Source organism: Macrotis lagotis, chromosome 1 (assembly GCF_037893015.1).
Source record: "Macrotis lagotis isolate mMagLag1 chromosome 1, bilby.v1.9.chrom.fasta, whole genome shotgun sequence".
In the NCBI taxonomy this organism is placed as follows: domain Eukaryota; kingdom Metazoa; phylum Chordata; class Mammalia; order Peramelemorphia; family Peramelidae; genus Macrotis; species Macrotis lagotis.
The window spans coordinates 45,695,836-45,719,713 of record NC_133658.1 but is presented as its reverse complement, the minus strand read 5'-3'; the positions used below and the strand labels follow the sequence as shown (position 1 = coordinate 45,719,713).

Genomic DNA, 23,878 nt, shown 5'->3' with positions numbered 1-23,878 from the left:
ACTAAGCATCTGGTTACCTGCAAGGCATTGAGACAACAAAGTTGAAATACATTTTTTTTTGGCCTTCAAGAGCTGTAATAGAGCAGAGCCCTCAAAAATGCAGATCAAAGGAACTGTGGTGAGAGAAAGGAGGTCTAGACAAAATACCACAAAAAGGCATTCCTTTGGGTTAAGAGGGGATCAAAGGTTTCATAAAGGGGAGGAACCCGAAGGGAGGGGGAAAGCTGAACTAATGGGGGTCCTTCCCAAACACAGGGAAACATCCCAAGTGAACACAAACACAAAGATGGGGAATAGGCAATGCCCTTCTTGGCTGGAGCAGTATGTGAGGGGAGTTTAGAAAGGCCAGAAAGGGAGACCAAAAGACTTTAGAGAGCCTCAAATGCAACAAAGCTGGCAGCTTGTCTTACCCTGGGTGGGTTAGTGGAGTCAACTTAAGTTTCTTGAAGAGACGGAACAACATGATTGAACCTGTGCTTATATCAGGGTTATTTTAGCAGCCAGGCACAGTCCTTAGGGAGACTTTTAGAACAGCCCATGCAAGAATGAGGGGACAGGGACAAAGGTGCAAGTAAGAAAAGAGCAGATGGGTGTGGAAGCCAAGGCCAGAGAGAATTGTCAGGACCTAATAATTGATTGAGAAGGGAGTGAGATGGGGCAGCTGGGTGGCGCAGTGGATAGAGCACCTGAGTTCAAACCCGGCTTCAGACACTTAATAATTACCTAGCTGTGTGGCCTTGGGCAAGCCACTTAACCCCATTTGCCTTGCAAAAAAAAAAAAAAAAAAAAACTAAAAAAAAAGACAGAGAAGGGAGTGAGAGCTGTGAAAAGGAAGAGTTAGGGATGAATCTGAGATTACCAACCTGAGTAAATGAGGGGATGATGCTGCTCTAGATAAAAAAGAAGGAAACTGGAAGTGGCAGATTTGAGGGGTAGGAAGGAGGGCATTGTGAAACAGATGAACTAAGTTGATGAGTCTGAGTGACCAGTGGAAATTCAGGATTGAGCTGGGAAGAGACTGATGCTATAGATATCTCCAAAGAAGTAGTGTTTGAAACCTTGGGAGAGAAAGATCTCCAAAAATAAATGGAAAGAGAAGAGAGGCAAGGCAAAGGACAGAGCCTCAAGGGATAATCTCGAGGGATTCATATCCGTGGGTAGAATTCAGCAAGTCAGTGAATCTAGATGGGACAATGACATCTTTATTTCCAAAGAATTGGTATCCCCCTGAACAGGCAGTTTCCAGTGAGGAAATTAAGACTATATATAATCTGATAAAAAATGCTCAAAATCATTACTGATTAGAGAAATGCAAATTAAAACAACTATAAGGTACCACCTTACATCTATCAGATTGGCTAAGATGACATAAAGGGAAAACAATCAATGTTGGAGAAATTGTGGGACGATTAGGACATTAATTAATAAAAATCCCTATAATATGGAACTATGCCCAAAGAGCAATGAAACTGGTTATTCCCTTTGACCCCAAAATACCAATTCTAATCCTATATCCAGAAGAAATCATAAAAAATGGAAAAAGTCCCACATTCCAAAATATTTGTAGCTCTTTTAGTAGTGGCAAAGAACTGGAAATTGAGGGGATGCCCATCAGTTGGGGAATGGCTGAAAACCATGAGTGGCCAGACAGTAGAGAAGCATGGAAAGAATTACAGGAATTGATGCTGGGCAAAGGGAGAAAACATTGTACATATTAACAACACTATGGGTTGATCATCTATGATGGCTGCATTTCCTCTCAGCAGTTCAGGGAGCCAGGACAACCCTTGAAGACCTGTTATGGACAATGCCATACACATTCAATGGGGAAAAAAAACTGCAGAATCTGAATGAATACCATGTTCACTTTTTAAAATTTTCTCTTATATTTTTCCTTCCTATCCCATGGTTTTCTTTCTTTTCCCTTAGTATTAATTCCTCATATACAAAATAACTAATATGTAAACATGTTAAACACAAATGTACATGTACAATATTCACTAGACTGGTTGCCACTAAGATGGGCAGGGAAGGGAGGGTAGAAGAAAATTGTGTAACTTATAAATATGCAAGTGAATGAATGTTGAAAAACTTTCATAATATGTAATTGGAAAAATTAAATATCAATCAAAAAGAAAAAGAATTGGTTTCTTCCATAATCTTCTATATTTTATTTTTTGCATTAAAAAGCATTGTTCAGAAAAGGGATCCAGCAGTGACACCAAACTACCAGAGTTCCATCACACACACACACATACACACACAGAGACACGAATCCCCTCCCTTGTTCTACACAGACTGGAGAAAAGGTGAATCAGTTGAACCTGAGTCAAATCAAAGAAAACTCAGGAGACACCATCACCACTGACAAACCCCAGGGTCAAGGTGCTCTAGCTAGACACTTTGTTCTTTGGCTTCAAAAAATAGTCTCCATTTATTTCTTCAGTTAATGATTACTCATTTCTGTTAATTATTTGTTAATTCCTCTAGCATAGTTTTAGAGAAGAAAAGAACCTCAAAGGTCACCTATTCCAAACCTCTTGTTTTACAGATGAAGAAACCAAGGCCTGGAGAGAAGGGACCAACCCAGGGTCAGAGAGATCATTAGTTGCAAAGTCTAGATCCACTAACCCCCTGTTCAAGCGACTTGGGAGCCATGGACCTGGGGACTTTCAGAATTTCAATCTAATTTAATTCTATGATATATTTATTAAGCATCTACTAAGTACAAAGCCAACATGAGAGCTACAAAGCTGAATAAGACCAAGTCCCTGCCCTTGGGAGGCTTATCATCTAGAGGTATAAGACACACACAAAACTTGAGGTGGGTTTATGTTCTGTTCCCTTAACCTTCTGTGTGTGTCACAGTCCCCTGTAGCAGTCAGTCTGGGACCCCTTCTCAGAATACATTTTCACCCACAGAATTACAAAGGAAACCAATTGTACTCAAATTATGACAAATGAATTGAGACATCGTGGGTATATTAAGTTTCACAAAGCCATTTACAAAATTTTTCTCAAAGATGTCACAAACATCCTTCATCCTTGGGTCAAAGGCACAACCACTGAGCCACAGAAACCCCTGAGAAGGCACTTTAAATGTGTCTCTGACTCTCCTTCCTTCCAAGGGAAGCATTTCATTTTTCACCTGGGGAAGAAGATCCATCAGAAGCCAGTGCCAAAGGGACTGTCACCCCAAGACCACAACTGGGGACCCCATCTCATTACTATAGTTTCTACACACTCTATATTAGCTAGGCATCATCCTGGCTTCAAACCACCTTGGGCCTCACTGGAAATGCTCAGAAACCCACGTCTGTGACCACCTTTGCTCATTGCAGGAGGGTGGGGTTCCTTTGTGCTGTTCTCCTCTAACCTTATTTCTCTATTTGCTTGACTTTCCTGTCTGTTGGAGGGAAAAGGAGATGGAGAAGCACAAAAGGACAGCTTCCCCATAACTGCCCCACTAGTCTTTTTTTGTATTGTTCCATTTTATTTTTTTAAGTTCTAAATTTAACAAATACCTAATAAAACAAACATATCTAAATACATTGGAGAGAAGGAGTATACAAAGCTCTATTATGTCCACTGGCTTGTCTTTCAATAGAATCAATTTACCATTATACCTATCAGAGATGTTCTGGTCTTCCTTCTGTCCTTATCTTTTGGGGGTCAGGAAACTTTAACCCTGATCCCCCACCCCGACCCCTTTCTCCTTTTCCCTCTCTTCCCAGACTAGCAGGGTGTTACAGCATAGTGTTTCCTTGAAGTTGGGAAGACCTGAGTTCAAGTCCTGATTCAAACATCTGCAATGGCTCATGTAAGCTCCTCAGCCTGTTTCCTCATGTGTAAAACTGGAGGTAATAAGAGAATGGATCTCTGGGGAGGATCAGATGGGATCACATGTGCAAATAGCTTTGTAAACCACAACACACTAAAGAAATGTTACTGTTATTATTATGATTGAGAAGAAAAACAAAAACCCCATCACAGAAAAGTGATCAAGTTAAACAGATCCCTCATTGGCCATGTCTGAAAAGGCATGAGTCTGATGCATATTCAGACTACCCCTTCTCCAGCAGAAGCAGGTCCCTGCAGCCCCTGTAGCCCCTCCAGCCCCTCAGCACTGGCTCTGAAGAAGAGTCAGGGCTGTCTCTGCCTCCTTCTGGAGATGCTTCAGACCACAGTGAGACCCTTAACTCAACCTGGAAGCAGACTTTACCTCTATCAGCTAGAAGTGCATGACCCAAGGGACCACTCTTTGAGGGGGATGAGCAGACTAAGAGGCCCTAGGGGAAGAGGCAAGGCTTCTCAGAACAATCTTCACATGACTTTACTTCCCAATGGCTTTCTTATGTACAGAATGTGCACAATAAGGAATCAGAGGTTTACAGTCTGAACAGGGCCAGAGGACAGTCCTGTGAGGCCTGGAGGTCCAGCCATGTCAGCAAGTCAAATCTCCTGGGATGCAAGGTGGATTCATCCCATCCATGAAGTCACAGAGAACAATTCGGTCACCTCCGATGATCGGCTCCAATGGCATCCATGAGCTGGCTGAAACCCTGCTCTCTGGAACAAAAGCAACAGAGGCTACTTGGAAAACCACAAATGACTGGCCCAGTCTTCAAGGAGAACCCATGACCATTCTATCTGCATATCACATAATCATAAGACTGGTCCTTGGCCAAGAATGCCTTCCCCCCAAGGCCTGATGAGCAGTCTATTTAAGCTCCTCTGTGGCAAAACAACCAGAAGGGGGAGCTCCTTCCTCTCGATTTCAAGAGATCCAGGTGGGGTGTGACAATTGCCCATCTGTCCCAGGCTCTATCACACAGTAGCCCATCCCCTAGAGAAGACCCATTTCCATTCATCTGAGTCTCTATACTCTTTAATAAAAACTAAGGCAGAGAAGCTCTAAACCTTCAGGTACTGGGTGGCTAGTTCATAACACCAGTCCTGCTCTTAGAAAGTATAGATAATGAAATAAACTCGACCACACTAGTAACTGTACATGAAGATCTGTCCTCCACGTAGTTCCTGACTGGGAAGTACCTGAACCAGGAAGGAGGAGGAAAAAGATGCTATGACCAGGCACAGGTTAATCAAGAGGCATCTGGTTCGTGTGTCCCAGGTCCCATGCTAGGTAAGCCCTGGGAGCCCAAAGAGAAGCAAGAACAGTTGTGCCCCCCACCCCACCCCGGGTTCCCAGCAGCCTTCATTCTAGGAGGGGAGAGGACATGTGGCTAATGAGGCCGACACAAGACCCATGCAGAGCAGAAGGAAGGCCATCTGGGAGAGGCCTCTGCAGAAGACCAACCCTCTAGGCCTGAGGCCTAGGCACTCCAATGGGAGTGGAGCAGGATGGTGGGCTTGGATGGCCATGCAGATGGGCCACATCACCACTAACAGGTGACATAATCATGCTTCAAACCACTTACTTCAGAAGGGCCTCTAATTCCCGCTTGATTTTCCCCACCACAGGTGGTCCCTCGTAGGTAAAGGCTGTGTACATCTGGACCAAGGAGGCACCAGCACGGATCTTTTCCAATGCATCTTGCCCACTGCTGATCCCACCAACTCCAATTATGGGAATTTTGCCTGATGGGTAAATGAATGAAAAAGGACATCCATGCCTACACCCCAACAGAGCCATGATTCAGACTGACCCACTCCCTGGAAAGCCTTACCTTGGGTGAGCAAGTACATCTCACTCACAGTCTGAGTTGCCAGGTCTCGCAGGGGCTTCCCACTCAGTCCTCCTGCTTCAGACTGAAGGGCGCCCTGAAGGCTGGTGGGGCGACTGACAGTTGTGTTGGTGATAATCAATCCATCGATGCCCAGCTGCAGTGTGGTAACAGAGAAATGCATGAGGGTCAGCCCAAGGCCCATATGAGCAAGGTCCTCAGAGATCAAGAGCCAGGATGTGATGATCCCTGATCACATTCCAGCAATTGAGTCTGGAGTCTGGACTCCAGACCCCAGTAGTGTGACCCTAGACCATAGTTCAGACCCTAGTGTGACTAGACAAGTCACTTCCCTGCAATCTGCCTGCACTGCCTCATCTTTAAAACAGAGAGAACAAAGCTACCTTTGTAGACAGGTTGTTGTGAGGTACAAAGAAGATTACTGATCTAGAAGTTGCTTTTGTGTAAATGCCAGCTATTATTAAATTACAATTTTGTACTTGAATAAGTAGAGAACTTGCATCCCCACCCAGAGCTGACTGAGAAAGACTGGACCTCCAGCTGAAGACTAAAGGGGAGGGGTCTGATTAACACCTGCAACCCCCAATAGCAAACCAGCCCAAAGTGCCAGGGTGGGGGATTCAAGGCCATTTCTGAATGAGAGCAGACTCTCACCTCCTTGACCACACTGGCTATCTCCCTCTTCTCCTGGGTTGTGAGATCCGGGGCAATCTTCACCAGCACTGCCGGCTTGTGTCCACCCTGCAAGGCATCCCTCTCCTTCAGGACCTGGAGGCAAGGCAGCATTAGAACTTGGAACTTCTTGGGACAAGGAGAATTTCCAATGAATTATAAACTACAGCAATTCTTCAGTGTTTCTTTGTGACAAGGGAGGATTTGCTAATGGAAACAAATCAGGAAATGATTATAATGTTTTTTTAAGAGGCATAAATGAAAGTTACTAGCTGGGAAGAATAAAAAACTAAGTCACGAATTTAAAGGGACATTCTGCATTTTCAGAAGAGACAAGGTTCTAAAGAAGCTGTAAAGGCCTATGATTGACAGATATGGAGGGAAGAGATGGTGAGGAATCCAGGATAACTCCTATGGTATGGGCCTGAGGGCCTGGAAGGAAAGTACTGTTCTCTTCAGTATCAGGGAAAAATGGGGAAGATGGAAGAAGGATCAGGGAGGAAAATATAGGAAATAGGACCATCAATATCAATTTGATTCAGTCTTTCAAATTATAAAGAGTGAATCAGGGCAGCTAGGTGGCATAATGGACAGAGCACTAGCTCTGGAGTCAAGAGGACCTGAGTTCAAATCCAGCCTCAGACACTTAATAATTCCTAGCTGTGTGACCTTGGGCAAGTCACTTAACCCCAGTGGCCTTGCAAAAAACTTAAAAAAAGTGAAGCCACTGAAATCACAAAAGATTGATTCTCCGATACAGTCAGCTCATGATCTGTAACAATTAAAAGACTGTTCTCATTTTAACTAAGTGGACCACTCTGTAAACCTCTATATAATGTGATTTTTATGGAATGAGAATTTACCTTTGGATGTGGAAGAGGGACAGAAGAAGGGAGGAAGAGAGGAAGGAGGCTACACCCTCATAAGGAGAGGAAGTAGATAGGAAGGAGGACACATACCTATGGGGTTACACATGGAGATCAAAGTCAAAGAAGTGAAAGCAGGAGGAATAAACAGGGGCCAGACACGTGGTACCTGAGCACAGATAGACAAGACAGACACAAGGGACCAGACATGCAGGCAGGTGAGTGGAGCAGGGTAAAATTCTCTTCTTCCAAGTACCAGTGGTCTCAAGCCAAGCAGCCAATCTGGTGGTGGGTGGTCTCTCCACAGGTCTACTCTTCTGCTTTCATTTGAGAGTATTATTTTGGTTTTTTGATGGGGGGTGGGGGAGGGAGGTCACAGATCAAGCCAAGGACAGCACAGTACTGTAAAGTTAATACAAAGTGGTTTTTTGGAATATGGATTCTTTTCAGAATTCCTTACCTAAAGTCAAATTTATGTAATGTAAATTTACTTAAAGTGAGATCTATCTGTATTTAGAAAACTTTCTGGAAAAAAGTTGATTCTAGTGTTTCAAGTATATAGAATGGTTAGAAATTGATTCCTAGCACTAGGTGACAGCCATATTAAAATTCCAGATAAATTTTTTGTTTGTTTGCTTTTTGTTTTAGGCATGTGAAGACTATTTTAGAAGACTGAGGGAGAGGTTATAACAGGAAATCTTTGAGATTTAAAAACAAAAAAACAATTAAAAAATCTATTTTTAAAAACTATATAAAGTTTTGAAGTGTTTTCATTTCTCTATTTTTTCAACAAAAAGCATTATCAAAAACTTAAATAGGTTTGAATTCAAATGTTTTTAAGACTGATCTTTAAAAATCCAGATTATGCAGATGGCAGACCTTCATCAGCAGCTGGCGCAATTCTTCTTTCCCCTGAAGATTCCTCAGGCCAACAGTATTTGGGCTAGAAACATTTACCACCAGGTAATCTGCCAAAGGCCCCATCACTCGGACTCCTTCTGCATAATCAGCCGCGGCATCAGAGGAGGTCTTGTTCTTTCCCAAGTTTATTCCCAGTGGCATCCCATCTGCAAGAGAAATTCGAGCATCTGAAATTTAGAGAACCTGCTACCATTCAGGTAAGACAGTATCCTATGCCAACTTGCAAAGTTCATTGGTACTTTCAATCAATTGCTGGGAATTAGTCTAGGACATCAGGAGAAGACACCTCTTTATTAACAAAAGAATTCTTACTTGCAAATAATTTTCCCAAATCAAGGTGAAGACTCAATCATTTTTATTTCATCTGTAGTAAAAAATGGATTAAAACAAAGACAAAAACTCAGACTTACTGGGTTTTCAGGAATAACTGGGTAGAAACCAATGGTTCCCCTTAACTCAGGAGAGAATGGAGATGATCTCTTATTGGGGGGAAAGGGGGAAGAGGTTTCTCATTCAGCTATGTAAGGGGGCAGCCTAAAGCACCCTGTGATTCTCTAAAATGTTCTACAAGCCCAGAACTTGGTACTTCCTTTCGCCTGCCTCTAAGAATTCTTCAAGCTTCAATCTGGGTCACCTCCTACCAGAAACTTTCCCTAACCTCCTCAGTGGTCAGGACTTTCTTCCTCATCACATTCCCTTGTATGAATGCCCAGGGCTCTCCTCCCCACAAAAACAGAACCTCCTGGAAGAGAGGGATTTTTTTTAGTTCTTTTTTGCATTGGTAGGTCCCTGCACATTTTTTGGTCTAGGTCTGTAGTTTTCACTGGTACAAGGAACTTCTGGTGAATAACTTTCTCCATCAATGCATATTAGCAACTGTAGTCAGATGGCACAATAGAGCTTGGGTTCAGAGTCAAGAAGAGTGAGTTCAAATCTAAATGAGACCCTTCCTTGAGGTGTGAACCTAGACAAGTCCCTTACCTGTCTGCCTGGGTTTCTCAATTGTAAAATGAGGATAACCTTCCTCCCAGGATTGTGGTGAGGAACAAGAAGCTTAGCACAGTGTTTAATGGATGTCTGTTTGTTTCTCATAATCTGGGTACCAAGAGCTCAAATGACACATTTACTCAACCAGGATGTATCAGAGGCAGCTCTGCCAGGTCTTCCTAAAGTCTGCACTGGCTCTCTACACATGATTCCAGGCCACCTCTCACATGACAGGCAATGAATGAGTGCCTTTAAATGCTTGCCAATCCCTAGGATAAAGTTGGATTGGAAAGTTGCACATTGCCAACCTGGAGCTGCCTGGCATCTTCACCAGCACCCTTCCCCATCCCCTCCTTTCAGCCTGGACTGATTCAAACAGAACCTGAGCAGCACTTCCAGTCATCCCCATGGTCCCTGGCCTGGGAAAGAAGCTGCTCCAGATGCCCTCTGATGTCTCTAGAAAGAGAATGGATCAGAGCTGAGCCAATCAAGACCAACCAGAGGAAGATGGGAAGGAGAAAAGAGCCTGGAAAGTCTCCCAAGCCAGGCTCTACCCTTTCGAGGATTCTCAGATAGGTAGGGTTTTGTCAACAGTGGCATAACCACCAAAGTTTTCTTTAAAAAAACAAATAACTAGAGCTAGGAGGTATCCCCCTACTGCTAAGGATCCAGAGACCTTTCAAAGGACACAACAATGAAGAATGAACAGTGGGATAAAAGTCAAGAGTCCTGACACTCCAAAGTTCTATGACTGCAAGCAAGTCTTTTAACCTCTATGAGCCTCAATTTTCCCATCTGTAACATGGGATGGTGTTATCTGGCCAACCAATCTCCCACAAAGGGCTAGTGTGAGAATCAAATAAAATGATGAATGTAATTGAACAAGCCATCAATGAATTCTCTAAGAAAAAAATCTCCAGGACCAGATGGATTCACAAGTGAATTCCACCAAACATTCAAGGAACAAGTGGTTCCAATTCTATATAAAATATTTGAAAAAATTGAAGGAGGTCTGCCAAATTCTTTCTATGACACCAATATGGTGTTGATACCCAAACCAGGAAGTGTCAGAACAGAGAAAGAAAACTATAGACCAATATCCCTAATAAATTTGGAATCAAAAATTTTAAATAAAATATTAGTAAAGTGATTACAGCAAGTTATCACTAAGATAACATTGTGATCAGGCAGGATTTATACCAGGAATGCAGGACTGGTCCAATATTAAGAAAACTATCAGCACAACTGACCATATCAATAACAAACCTAACAGAAATCAGATGATTATTTCAACATATGATGAAAAAGCATTCTATTCCTACTAAAAACACCAGAGAGCATAGAAATAAATGGAATGTTCCTTAAAATGATAAGCAGTATCTATCTATAATCATCAACAAGCATTACATGCAATGGGGATAAGCTAGAAATGTTCCCAGTAAGATCAGGGGTGAAACAAGGATGCTGTTATGACCACTATTATTCAATATTGTATTAGAAGTGTTAGCTTCAGCAATAAGAGAAGAAAAAGAAATTGAAGGAATCAGAATTAGTAATGAAACAAAACTCTTATTCTTTACAGATGATATGATGATATAGCTAGAGAATCCTAGAAAATCATCTAAAAAACTACCGGAAACAATTAGCAATTTTAGCAAAGTTACAGGATATAAAATAAACCTACATAAATCCTCAGCATTTCTATATATTACTAACAAGATACAGCAGTAAGAGACAGAAAGAGAAATCCCATTGAAAATAACTTCAGACATATAAAATACTTGGGAGTCCATCTGCCAAGGAAAACTCAGAAACTTTATGAAAACAACTATAAAATACTTTTCACACAAAATCAAATCCAAGTAACTGGGCAAATATCAAGTGTTCATGGGTAGGCCAAAATAATTTAATAAAAATGACAATTCCACCTAAATTAAATTATTTATTTAGTGCCATACCAATCAAACTTGCAAAAAATTACTTTAGTGAGCTAGAAAAAAATAGTAACTAAATTCATATAGAGAAAAAGGTCAAGAATATCAAGGAAATTAATGAGAAAAATGCAAAGGAAATCAGATGGTGGATCAGTAGAATAGATTAGTTAACTGAGTATGTGTGTAAGTTGACTTTAAGCCAAGTCTGATGAGAAGATTCAAGTGTTTCTCATCTCCTCCCTTCTTCCCCCTCTATCACCATAGGTACTTTGTACCTTACCTCTTTGTACCTCTTATCCCATTCAAACCCCTCCCTCCTCCCATCTCCTTCTTGTCCCTTTTTTTAAGGAGGTAGTGTTTTTAAATCATTCTGAGTCATAGAAAATTCTGACTATCCATCACTTCTAGCCAAGTATATTCTATCTAATAGAGTTACAATTCTTGAGAGTTATTATAGTCTTTCTCCCAAGTAGGGTTATAGCCAGTTTCATCCCATTGGATAGCATTCTAATGGATAAGTCATGAGTGTCCATCACTTCTGGCCAGGTATACTCTCTGTTAGAGTTACAACTCTCAAGAATTATGAGAATCTTTTTCCCATGCTGGGATATAGCCAGTTTCAACTTATTGGACAGCAGTGGTTTTTTTTCTTTACCCTCTCCCCTTTTTTAACCTTTTCATGTGTCTCTTGAACCTCCTGTTTGATGTCCAAATCTTCTATTTAGCTCTGGTCTTTTCATCAGGAATTTTTGGAATTCTTCCATTTTGTTAAATGTCCATCTTTTCCCCTGAAAAAGAAGGCTCAGCTTTGTGGGACAGTGGATTTTTGGCTGCATTCCAAGCTCCCTTGCTCTTCAGAATATCTCATTCCAGGTCCTTCAATCCCTTAATGTTGATGCAGCCAGGTCCTGAGTAATCCGTGGCTCCTTGATATTTAAATTGTTTCTTTCTGGCTGAATGCAGGATTTTCTCTTTTACCTGATAGTTCTGGAATTTGGCCACAACATTCCTTGGTGGTTTCATTTTAGGATCTCTTTCTGGAGGGGATCAATGTATTCTTTCAACAACTACTTTGCCCTCTAGTTCCATGATATCAGGTAAATTTTCCATCACTAGATCCTGTATTAAGTCCAAGCTTTTTTTTCTCTTCAATGTTTTCAGGAAGTCCAATAATTTGCAGGTTGCCCCTCCTTGATCTATTCTCGAGGTCAGTGGTTTTGCTGATGAGGTATTTTACCTTTTCTTCTATTTTTTTCTATTTTTTGATTTTAACAGGCTCTTGCTGTCTCATGAAGTCATTAATTTCTGCAGACTCCATTCTTTTTTTTTTAGAGAGGAGTTTTCTTCATTTACCTTTTAAAAATCCTTTTCCAATTGGTCAATTCTACTTTTCTATTTTTATTTTTTTTAAGGCTTTTGTAAGGCAAATGGGGTTCAATGGCTTGCCTAAAGCCACACAGCTAGGTAATTATGAAGTGTCTGAGGCCAGATTTGAACTCAGTTACTCCTGATTCCAGGGCCAGAGCTCTATCCAATGCGCCACGTAGCCGCCCCTCAATTCTACTTTTGAAAGAACTTTCCATTTGACCAATTGAAGTTTTGAGAGAATTATTTTCTTTTTGCATTTGCCCAATTGAAGATCTGAGAGAATTATTCTCATTTTTGTATTTTTCCATTTGAGGATCTGAGATTTATTCTCATTTTGTATTTGTCCAATTGTATTTTCCAATGATTTCTTTTCTTCTTGCAAGGTGTTAATTGGCTCTCCCAAATTTTCCAATTGATTTTTAAACTCCTTCCTGATATCTTTAAGGAAGTCTTTCTGTGCTGGAGACCAGATCATATTCTCCTCAGAGGATCTAGGTCTCTCTGAGTTAGGGTCTTTTCCTTCCAAGAATTTTTCAATGGATCCACCTTTGCACTGACCTTTCTTCATTTTGCTAGGACCTTGAGTTGGGGAGGGGCTGGTTCACAGGGGTTTGGTGTTGGGATCCCTAGAGGCTTTACTCACTGAGTGCAATTTCTCCAGTTAGCCAGTAGGAGGTGCTGACTGCTTTCTCTGGAGTGTCTGTGACCTTGATTGAGGCCTACTCCCTTAGACTGGAGGGAGTGATTGAAGCTGTTAAATACTTTTGTCTTCAATCAATGGTGGGCTCTACCCTGGGGTGAGGTTGTTCCTCTCCCTATTGTCAGCTGGGCTGGTTATTCTGCTCACATACCTGTGCCTAGGGCAGAAGTATTCTGTAGCTGTGTTTGTTCTGGGAAGAGGCCTCAGCCAAAATGGAGGTGTGGACTCAAGAGTTCCTCAGAGCCCAGGGATGGTGTCCACAGCTCTCCTGCACCTGAACTGCAACCCCAGCCCTGTTGGCAAGCTCCCGAGGGTCAGCACCAACACCAATGCCTCTGCTCCCTAGCTGCCCCAAGCCCCTGTGGTCCACCAGGCTCTAGTCCCATTGATCAAGCAGGTTGGGCCGTTGGGCCCTCAGGCTTCTGGGGCTCCAACCCTGCCACTAATCAGACTGATCCTCGGCTGATCTGCCCTCTGCACCCAGAGTCACCCACGCTGCGGAAGACAAATTCTGAGGTAGATGTTCTTTTTCCTGGCTTTTCTTTCTGGGTTTTGTGGATTGGATTTCTGTTAAGAAGTTTGTTTCATATCATAGATGGGGAAAGATCAGGAGACTTTAGAACTGTGCCTATCTTCTCTCTGTCATCTTGGCTGGAAGTAGTAGAATAGATTAGATCCAAGAGACAGCAGTAAATGACTATAGTAATCTATTGATTGATAAACCCAAAGATTCCAGCTTTTGCTGGGAAAAATGGAAGACAGTATGGCAGAAACTAGGGATAGATCAACATCTCACACCCTATACCAAGAAATGGGTACAAGATTTAGACAAAAAAGGTAATATTATAAGCCAATTAGGAGAACAAGGAATAGTTTACCTGTCAGATCTATGGAAAGGGGAGCTGTTTATGAACAAGGAAGAGATAGAGAACATTATAAAAAACAAACTGCATAATTTTGATTACATTAAATTAAAAAAGTTTTTGCACAAACAAAACCACTGCAATCAAATTAAAAGGAATGGAGGAAGTCGGAAAACAATTTTTTACAACTATTTCTGACAAAAGACACATTTCTTTTAAAATATATGGAGAACTGAGTCAAATTTATAAGAAAAAAAGTCATTCCCCAACAGATAAATGGTCGAAGGATATGCAAAGGCAATTCTTAGACAAAGAAATCAAAGCTAACTATCTGTAGTCATATGAAAAATTGCTCTAAATCATTATTGATGAGAGAAATGCAAATTAAAGCATCTCTGAGGTGCCACCTCACATATCTTAGACTGGCCAATATGACTAGAAAAGATAATGATCAATGTTGAAGGGAATGTGGGAAATCTGGGACACTTATGCATTTGGTGGAGCTGTGAACCGATCCAACCTTTCTGGAGAGCGATTTGGAATTATGCCAAAACTGCACATCCCCTTTGATTCAGCAACACTACTACTAGGTCTGTATCATGAAAAGATCATGAAAAGGGCTCAAAGCAGCTCTGTTTGTGGTGGCAAAGAACTGGAAATTAGGGGCATGTCCATTAACTGAGAACAGTTGAAAAAATTGTGGTGGATGTATGTAATGGAACACTATTGTTCTAAAAGAAATCAGAAGGGATGGGATTTTCAGAAAAGCCTGGAAAAACTTGCAAGAACTGATGCTGAGTGAGATGAGCAGAACCAGAAGAATACTGTACACCCTAACAACATGGGGTGATGATCAACCTTGATTGTTCATTCCTGCAATACAATAGTCAAAGATAATATATAAGAGGAGAGGGCAGGGGGAAAGATTTTTAGAAAAGTGAGGAGATTTAAGACTTAGGAGGGTTGGGGGAGAGGAAAAGGAAAGAATCCCTAGAGTGGGTAAAATAAGTAATAGAATTAGGGCCAGAAGATAAGGGAGAGATTATTTATAAGGGTCTGGATTAGGGAGGTAGTTGTTAGATGAAAACCAGAGAAGCAATAGGGTAAAAAGAATGACTAAGCTTTTCTCCTCTCTTCTCCTCTCCTCTAAGTTCTTTCTTATATTGTTTTGGGGCTTGTAATTAAATTCTTTCCTAGGTTATTTTGTTTATACAAATTTTGCAGACTTGTGAAATAACAAATCCTGCACTCCCTGCCCCAAAAAAGCTGATGAACAAGAAAGTGTTTGGAAAACCTCAAAGAACCACCCAAACTCACTGGATTGAGAGGGGGAGGAGGGGGGGCTGGACCTGTGATTTTAGAAAACTGGTGAGGAATTCTCTCTCCACTAATACAGACTCTAACCAGACAGTTGCCTCAGTGGTTGATCCATGATCTCCCAGCCAGTCTGTGTCCAGAGTGCCCCAACATCAAGGCCACCCCAACACAAATGGGAAGGGATGATGATGACAATGCTCAACCCCTGCCCTGAACCACATGCTCTGCATATCTGCCTCTCCTCTTCCAGGCAATCTGTGCCCAACAAAACCGAAGACCACAAAGGCTGTGGTGGGCAGTATTTGCAAAACCCAATAACAGCCCTGGGCCATTGGGACCCAAATGGCTCCCAACTGATGGGCCAGGGGAGAATACCCAGAAAGGTTAGTTATCCCTGATCCAGGACATCTGCTCACTGTGCCCCCCACCTTGACCCGTGAGAGAGGGCAGAACCTGAGTTTTTGCCTTTTTCTGTAACCCCAGCACAGATACTTAGCAGGTACTACATCAATGCTTATTAACTGACTGACTGATAATCTTTGAAATGGTCCCCAAAGAAGCCATGCAATTATGGGTCATGACCTCCAGGACATGAAAAGCGGGGAGCCTGGGTAGGAGAAAGCTCAGGATCAGGCTCTGCTCTGAGCTAGACTGGCTAAGACCTCAGGCAGCCACTTCAACTTTCAGTCAGTTTCCTCTCCTATAAAGTAAAAGAAATCACACAATTTAAGAGAGAAAAAGCAAACAAATCAACTGGTCCTTTCTAGGCCCATGAGAGCATCAATTCAGAGCTGGAAGGACCGGGGTCAGCCACTTCTCCCCCCTCATTTTTCAGATAAGGAAACAGGTCCAGGCAGGGGAAGTGCCTCATGGGATGTCACACAGGATTTAACCTAGTTAGATGCTTGCTGGCTGTGACAAGAATGAAGGCCACTCCTCTGAAAGAGGGACTGAGTCCCAGTGCTCAGGAGTGGTGCTCCAACACTTTTCCTAACTAAGAGATTCTGCTCCACACTGATGCCAAGTTTTTCCTAGCAGCCACACTCAGGAAGAGAATTCCAGTTTACCTTTGGTGAGCTTTGCTTGCTTTTGCTGCCGTGCCCGTAGTCTGTGCTCCACCACGGAGAGGCCGTGACTGTTGAATCCATATCTGGAACACAAGAGAACTTGACTCACTGGAAGGGGTCTGGTCCCCCAACCAGAAAGTATTGTGCTTCTGCAACATTCTGGGGGATGGACCATTGTCCACTTGGGCAGAAAGGAAGGAAGGTCCAAACGATTTCCCCATCTTTAAAGCTTTACTAAGAAACTCTCTTCACAAACCAGATCTCTTCACCTACCTGTTAATAACGGCCTGATCTTCTGGGAGTCGGAAGACTCTGGGTTTAGGGTTTCCTTCCTGAGGTTTTGGTGTAACGCTTCCTATCTCAACAAAACCAAAGCCCATCTTATAAAGTCCGTCCACTGCTTCCGCATGCTTGTCAAAGCCTGCGGCCATTCCGAGGGGATTGCAGAATCTATGACCCAGGACCCGCACCTCCTAGAGAGACAAAGAGATGGAGCATACAACCCTCCCTTCATTACTACATGAGCGTCATGCAGTAACTAAGCTAACAGGCTGAGGACACTAACCTATGTCACAGCTACTCTGGTTTCTAGGAAGAGAACCATACAGAAAATCTTATTTTAATGAGTTAACACTGCCCTGCCCCAGTTGAAGAAACCCATCCTTTCTTGAAACAAAACATTATATCCAGATCCTGTTCCTTTCCTTTTAGAATACACTCCCTCTCTCTCTCTCCATCTCCCTAATTCTCCCCTGTATTCAGGTCCTCTTACTCTGACAGATCTTTGAGCCCACTAATTGTAAAGGACAGAGATCCTGCTTTTCACTAGAACAAGGGGGGGGAAAATGATTTTCACTCACCTCAAACTGAAACCTAGCATTTCCTTCAATGATGAATTTTTACAGATAGCATTTATCTAGTTCTTTAAGGTTAGTGGAGCCTCTCAACAAGGTGGGTGCTGTGATCACCTCCATTTCAAAATTAAACAAAGAGAGGCAGATAGAGATTAAATATCTTGGAGGGCACATGGTGAATAATTGGAGGCTAGATCTGAACTCCGGTCTTCCTGACCTCAGGCCCAGGACTCTATCCTCTGAGCCACCCGTCTACAAGCTTCACTACACGGCCAAAGGGCTCCATGTCACCGAAAAGGTCAAGAGCTTCTACACTAGGAAATGCTGGTTTAAGCACTGAGACATAAAAGGGGCAATATATTTAATTATTACCTAGACACAAACATATGTGCGGGTAGGGATGTATATCTAAAATTCATATAAAGGCAGAGGGAGGCAGCGGTATCCATCTATGCCCGGTGCCTGTATTTGTATGTCCGCATGCATGCCGCTCCAGCACGAAGCTCTAAGCTACAAAGCCGCTTTTCTGGGGGTGACACACCCGGCTGCCCTCCCGGCCGCCCCCTCCCCCGGGGCGCTTACCAGCGCGCGGGGGTCGGGCTTGGCGGGGCTTGGCAGCAGCCCCAGGGAGATGCAGCGCAGTGCCAGGCGGTGGGCGCGCTCCGGGTCCAGCAGCCGCTGCAGCGCGGGCATCAGGCAGCGCGCGTAGAAGCGCTCGTCGCCCGCCGCCGTCAGGTAGGAGGCGAACAGCAGCCCGCCGCCCCCGAGGATCACGGCCGCCTCCCGGGCGCGCTGCTGCGGGGCCGCACGCGTCAGGGGCCGCGGCCGTGGCCGTGAACTCGGGGCCCCGCCCTCCGAGGGCCGCCCCCGCCCACCCCGCCCCGCTTTGGGACCCCGCGCAGGCACGTGGGCTGCACCTGGCCCCGGGGCCGGCGCCCCCCCGCCGCCGCTGCCAGGGGCCAAGCCCGCGTGCCCTGCAGCCCGCCGCGCCCCTGACCTTCAGGCCTCCACCCCCCACTCGCTTCCAGCCTGCGGGGCCGACCCTTCCCTGGGGGGTGGGGGCGGGGCGGGGGCGCGGTGGAGGAGCTCTTACCCGCAGCGGCCGCCCCGCCATGCCGCCCGACTCGCCGCGGGAAACTCCGCTCCGGGCGCCGTGATTATTGGTGGGGACGGTGCGGCCTCCCTCCAATCGGAAGGAGCGGGGCCCAGGAAAGCCCGCCCCGGGGCACCGGACGCCGGAAGTCTAACCGGAGGCGCCGGAAGTCTAACCGGAGGCTCCCGAAGCCCCGCCCTCCCGACGGAGGAAGAAAGCCGGGCGGCGGCTGGGGGGAGCCGCTCCGGGCCGAGGGGCGAAGCGAGAAGAAAGCCTCGGTGCGGGCCCACTGGCGCGATGGGGAGACGCCGGCGCCCCGGGGAGGCCGACGGCGGCCGAGCCTAGCTCCTTCCCCCGGGAGGGCCAGGGGGAGGGGAGGGGGCGGGCTCCCGGAGCGTGCTGCCCCCTGCTGGTGGAGGAGCCCAGAAAGGAGCGCCCCAGGGGCCAGTGAGTGAACGCCAGGGGCAGCGCACACAGGCATGTGCACACGTGTTTCCACAGACACATGTTTCCACACATGATATCCACACGTTTCCATATAGAAAACAGGCACACTGCTTCCACATATAAAACATGTTTCCATAGACACCTATATTCCGTGTATTAATACACACGTGTTTTCATGGACATATTTGTTTTCACGCATGAAATATGCATACATGTTTCCATAGGCACAAATGTGTTTCCTTTTATAAAATATACCCGTTTCCAGATATAAAATGTGCACAGATTTCCATAGACACGTTTCCATGTATAAAACACACGTTTCCATGTAGAAACTATACATATGATTCCACAGACACGTGTGTTCCATATATGAAATGTGCACCTATTTCCATAAACACGTTTCCATGTATAAGTCATAGGCACGTTTCCATGGACATGTTTTGTTTCCATGTGTAAAATATACAGAAATGGTACGTGTTTCCATATATAAACTATATACATGCATTACTTTATATGTCATATTTATATATAAAAGTAATATAACTTCACATATACAATACATCTTTATATGTATCATTATTCTAAAGACAGATGATAACAGGCAAGTGACTTCACCGCAGCTTTCCTCAGTTTCCTCTTCTGTAAAATGACCGTAATAATAGCTCCTCCCTCCCAGAGTTGTGAGGATAGAAAGATATGTTTGAAGTGCTTTGCAAACTTTCAAGTGCTGGATAAATGGTAGCTATTGTGGTTATATAATTTTGTATTATATAAACAATTGTTACACATAAACTATAATAGCTATTATGCAATTTATATTTTGTAAACAAATATATATTGTAATAGATATGTAATATCTATATATAATATATAGATAATGTATAGATATGTAATTCTTACAATCTTATATTTCCTTGTCTGCTTACAAGGTAAATCCTTGAAACCAGGATTGTCTTTTTTGTCTTTGAATGCTGATCTCCTAATATCCTGCCTGGTAGACAGTAGATAGTAGATAATAAATATGCAACCACTCTAAAAACCCCACTGGCCATAAGATAAAATATCTACTCCTTAATTTGGAATATGTTTTGATACCACCAGACTGTAACCTCCTTGAGAGCAGGAATTAGGTCTTAATGATGGTTTTGTCTGTTTGTTTTTAGGTTTTTGCAAGGCAAACAGGGTTAAGTGGCTTGCCCAAGGCCACACAGGTAATTATTAAGTGTTTGAGGCCAGATCTGAACCCAGGTACACCTGACTCCAGGGCCAGTGCTTTATCCACTGCGCCACCTAGCCGCCCCTTAATGATTTTTTTTTTAACACAATGAGGTTACACAGCTAGTGTGGCATTTGAACTCAGGTCCTCCTGACTCCAAGGCTGGTGCTCTATCCACTCTGCCACCCAATTGCCCCCTTTTAACTACATCTTGATCCCTTTAGGACTAAGACAGTATTCTGCCCAACCTAGGAGTTTAAGAAATATTTTATGATTGATGATGATTTTGCCCAACAGCAAAAGAAGCAAAAGAGTCAGACTTCTTTCTGCCCCTGATATTCTACTACTCTAAGTCAAATCTACAGAATTCTCATCCAAATCCAGTGCTATTTCTACAACACAGCCCAGAATGTTTTAGCAGTTTCAACAGATAAAGTGCAAAGAAGGTAAACTTTTAAGTAGCAGAATTCACCCTTCCCCCATTACAGATGTCAAAATATGACAACTTCTAAAAGAACATTTGAGATCAGAATGTTATAAAAGAAAGGGCCCTTGGAGATTCTAAGTCCTTCAGTCATATCCAACCCTTTGTGACTTAATTTGGGGTTTTCTTGAGGGGTTGCCATTTCTTTCTCCAGTTCATTTGACAGATGAGGAAACTGAGGCAAATAGGGTTAAGTGACTTGAGCAGGGTCATATAGCTAGTAAGTGTCTGAGGTCAGATTTGAACTAATGAAAATGAGTCTTCCTCTCTCCAAGCCCAGTGCTCCATCCACAGTATCTCCAAGCTGCCCCTCCTCTAGTACTACCCATCCTTATTTGAAGAACGAGGAAACAGACTCAGATTCTTCTGTAAGTATTCGGCATCTGTTAAGGAAGAGGTAAGTGCCACTTACTAGTTCTAGTTCCTGGACTTAGAACCAGAAGGAAATATAGTCCTTAGCCACTTGGAGCCTGCATTCCTTTGTGAGATGGGAGAGTTCTATACGAATAAATAATGCAAAATATACAATAAAAATGTGGGATATTAGAAAAATCTTCAAGTAGGCGACCCTGTTGTTGAACCTTGAAGGAAGCTCACTAATTTCCATCTCTCAAGTGCCAATCTTTGAATTTCACTTTTTTTTTTTATGAGTTTTTAAGAACCTTGAAGGAAGTTAAAGTTTCTAAGAGGCCATAGAGGGATTGGATTTCATGCATCCAAAAGCCCTGAGACCTTAGGTGGAAGGTTGTGTTGAACAATAATACGTGATAATTGCTTGTTGGATTTAAGGTTAGTGATAGCTAGAGTAGAGCTCTTCCAAGTCCCTGCTCTTAAGATGCAATTAGATGGACATTCTGCTTTTCACAAAAGGAAAAGGTCAGAGCTCTTGGCTTAGAAAGCCTAGCTCCTGCAATGCCATTTACAAAACAAAGCACAAAACATTTTTTTTTAAACTCAAAACATCACTAAAAAAAAAAATCAAACCACATGAGCAATGAACTTTTACCCTATTGAAGCACAATTGACCTCCTGACTCTCCACCCCAAGCTGTTCCTCTAACCCTAACCTCTGGGTGTCATCTCAAGATGTTTTTAAGAAAACAAGCAATGAATGGCTCTTCCTACTACACAAGTCTGACAGCATGATTCCCTCTCTTAAAAGTCTTCAAAGACTTCCTATTGCTTAGAGAACCATAGTTTTGCACTGGAAAGGACTTTAGAGGCTATTCTGTTCCATACCACCATCCATTTTACAGATGACAAAACAGGCATAGAGAGATTAGGCGACTCATCTAGGGGTCTGAGGCAGAATTTAAGCTCAAGTCTTTTCGACTTCAAGTCCATCTATCCATCAGGCCACCTTATAGAGATAAATAGTTCCTTAGTCTGGCATTTAAAACTCAAATTCTTGTTTCAGTCCACCTTTCAGGTGGGTGGTAAAGTGGATAAAGACCCAAGTGTGGATTCCCAAACCTCTAAGTCCAAATGTGATCAGAGATATTTATTAGCTTTGTGACCCTGGGCAAGTCATTTAATCTCTAATTATCTCAGTTTCCTCATTTTTAAAATGGGATTAATGATGGCACTTTCTACCTGGTGTTGTAAAATTCTAAACCTGACCTATTGTAGGTTCTAGATAAATGTTATATTATTATTATTTCACCTCTCTAATTCCCACCTCCATACATCGATAGAAACTGGTCCATATATCTGGAATAGACAGGTTTCACTTCCCAGTCTAATGAAAGTTTTCTTGTGCCAATTCTAAGATACACCTTGATAACTTGTCAGGTAACAACTTATTGTCACTAACATATAAAAAAAAATTTACAGGGGGCAGGTAGGTGGCACAGTGGATAGAGCACCAGCCCTGGAGTCAGGAGTACCTGAGTTTAAATCTGGCCTCAGACACTTAATAATTACCTAGCTGTGCGGCCTTGGGCAAGCCACTTAACCCCATTGCCTTGCCAAAAAAAAAAAAAACAAAAAATATTTACAGGCAAATTATGTTATAGTATCTTGTTTACATCTCTTATTTGCTCTTATCACATTCTATTTTGTATCATACTTATATGTGAATGCATTTAGCTCCTCACTGTGAATTTGCTTAACTCTCACTTTGCTGGCAGATTGAATCCTTGTTGGGGTAGCTGCTACAATTTCAGGGTTCTAGGGGTCATTAACACAATTTTATAAGCCTAACACTATAAGATCTCCTGCTGGTGGTGTATCCCCCTAACAATCAACCAAAATACTCAGTCCTTTGGTAAAGATATTTATTCAAATGACATAAAGCATTTTCTATATTTACTCTTCCACAAATATGCCCAGTCTGGAGGGGGGACGGGGGGAAACTGAGACTGAACTAAAAAGTACAATGATAATGAAATGCACTCATAGAAGCACACACACACCACCAAGCCTATATACCACTCTTCAGAAGGTCTTCACCAGAGGTGATGCTGGTGATATATGCAAATCATTCCACTAATCTGAGAGATGGGCAAGTGTATCTCTCCTGTTTAACAGTTTTTGTCTCAAAGTTAGATACTCTCTCAGTAAGGCATTCTACTTTACCTTGGATGCCTTTGGAAGACCATTTCCAATTTAATTCTGCCACACATCCTCCTTAGGGAATCTTACATAGATGAATAGTTAAGGACTATTTAGTCCCTGAGAGTCCAGCTTATTCCCTGAGGCTTTTCATTAATCATATAGCTTCACATGCAATTAAACTATTAAGCCTCAGACCCCTTCTACTTAGTCCTATGGGATACCTTCGACTTGTTGAATCATTCCCTTCCTACCCAGTAGATTTTAAGCTCTTTGAAAGTAAGGCCTTTTTTCTTTTTCTTTATGTCCAGAACCTAACCTAGTACCATGTGCAGAGTTTTTATATAAAGTTATAAGGCTAAACAACAATTTCATGACATAACATTTCACCCCAATAACAATGATGGGACATTATGGAGAGAATTGTAAAATCTAGTCAGAAAAAATAGATGCAGGTGTATTTAGAATATATTCTTAGGAATGACAATGTTCAGTTGATTCAGTCAAGTCTGATTCTTCATGATGTTGGGGTTTTCTAGGCAAAGATACTAGAATGGTTTGCCATTTCCTTCTCCAATTTTACAGATGAAAAAACTGAGATAAACAAGGTTAAGTGATTTGTGAGGGGGTCACACATCTAGTAAGTCTGAGACCATATTTGAACTCATGAAGATGAGATTTCCTGCCTCCAGGTCCAATTCTCTATACACTGTACCACCTAGCATTTAAATAGCTCTTATTTTTTTTTCTGATACAGTTTGTCAAATTACAGTCTTCTAGCAAGTTCATGACACACATAAATTCTAAATTGAATGAAAGAAGGTATGAAAGC

General features: G+C 42.8%; 1 protein-coding gene across 1 annotated transcript; it reads right to left on the bottom strand.

The window, feature by feature from the left end:
* Window positions 1–1,170: 1,170 nt before the first annotated feature.
* Window positions 1,171–18,380, bottom strand: DHODH (dihydroorotate dehydrogenase (quinone)). The gene is made up of 8 exons (XM_074199966.1): window positions 18,348–18,380; window positions 16,674–16,873; window positions 16,401–16,483; window positions 8,123–8,310; window positions 6,360–6,473; window positions 5,688–5,841; window positions 5,439–5,598; window positions 1,171–4,569 (listed from the first exon to the last, which is right to left on the bottom strand). Exons 1-8 carry the CDS (start codon window positions 18,366–18,368, stop codon window positions 4,515–4,517), a joined length of 975 nt encoding a protein of 324 aa, XP_074056067.1. The 5' UTR covers window positions 18,369–18,380; the 3' UTR covers window positions 1,171–4,514.
* Between the last annotated feature and the right edge of the window lie 5,498 nt (window positions 18,381–23,878).

Bases quoted from the DNA above. Each gene is read 5' to 3' on its own strand.
- DHODH (XM_074199966.1), bottom strand. From the start codon at position 18,368: ATGGCGGGGCGGCCGCTGCGG. The intron at 5,599-5,687 runs GTAAGGCTTTCC...TTTACCCATCAG, and splicing joins GATGTACTTGCTCACCCAAG to GCAAAATTCCCATAATTGGA. The intron at 4,570-5,438 runs GTAAGTGGTTTG...CTTTTGTTCCAG, and splicing joins GAATTAGAGGCCCTTCTGAA to AGAGCAGGGTTTCAGCCAGC.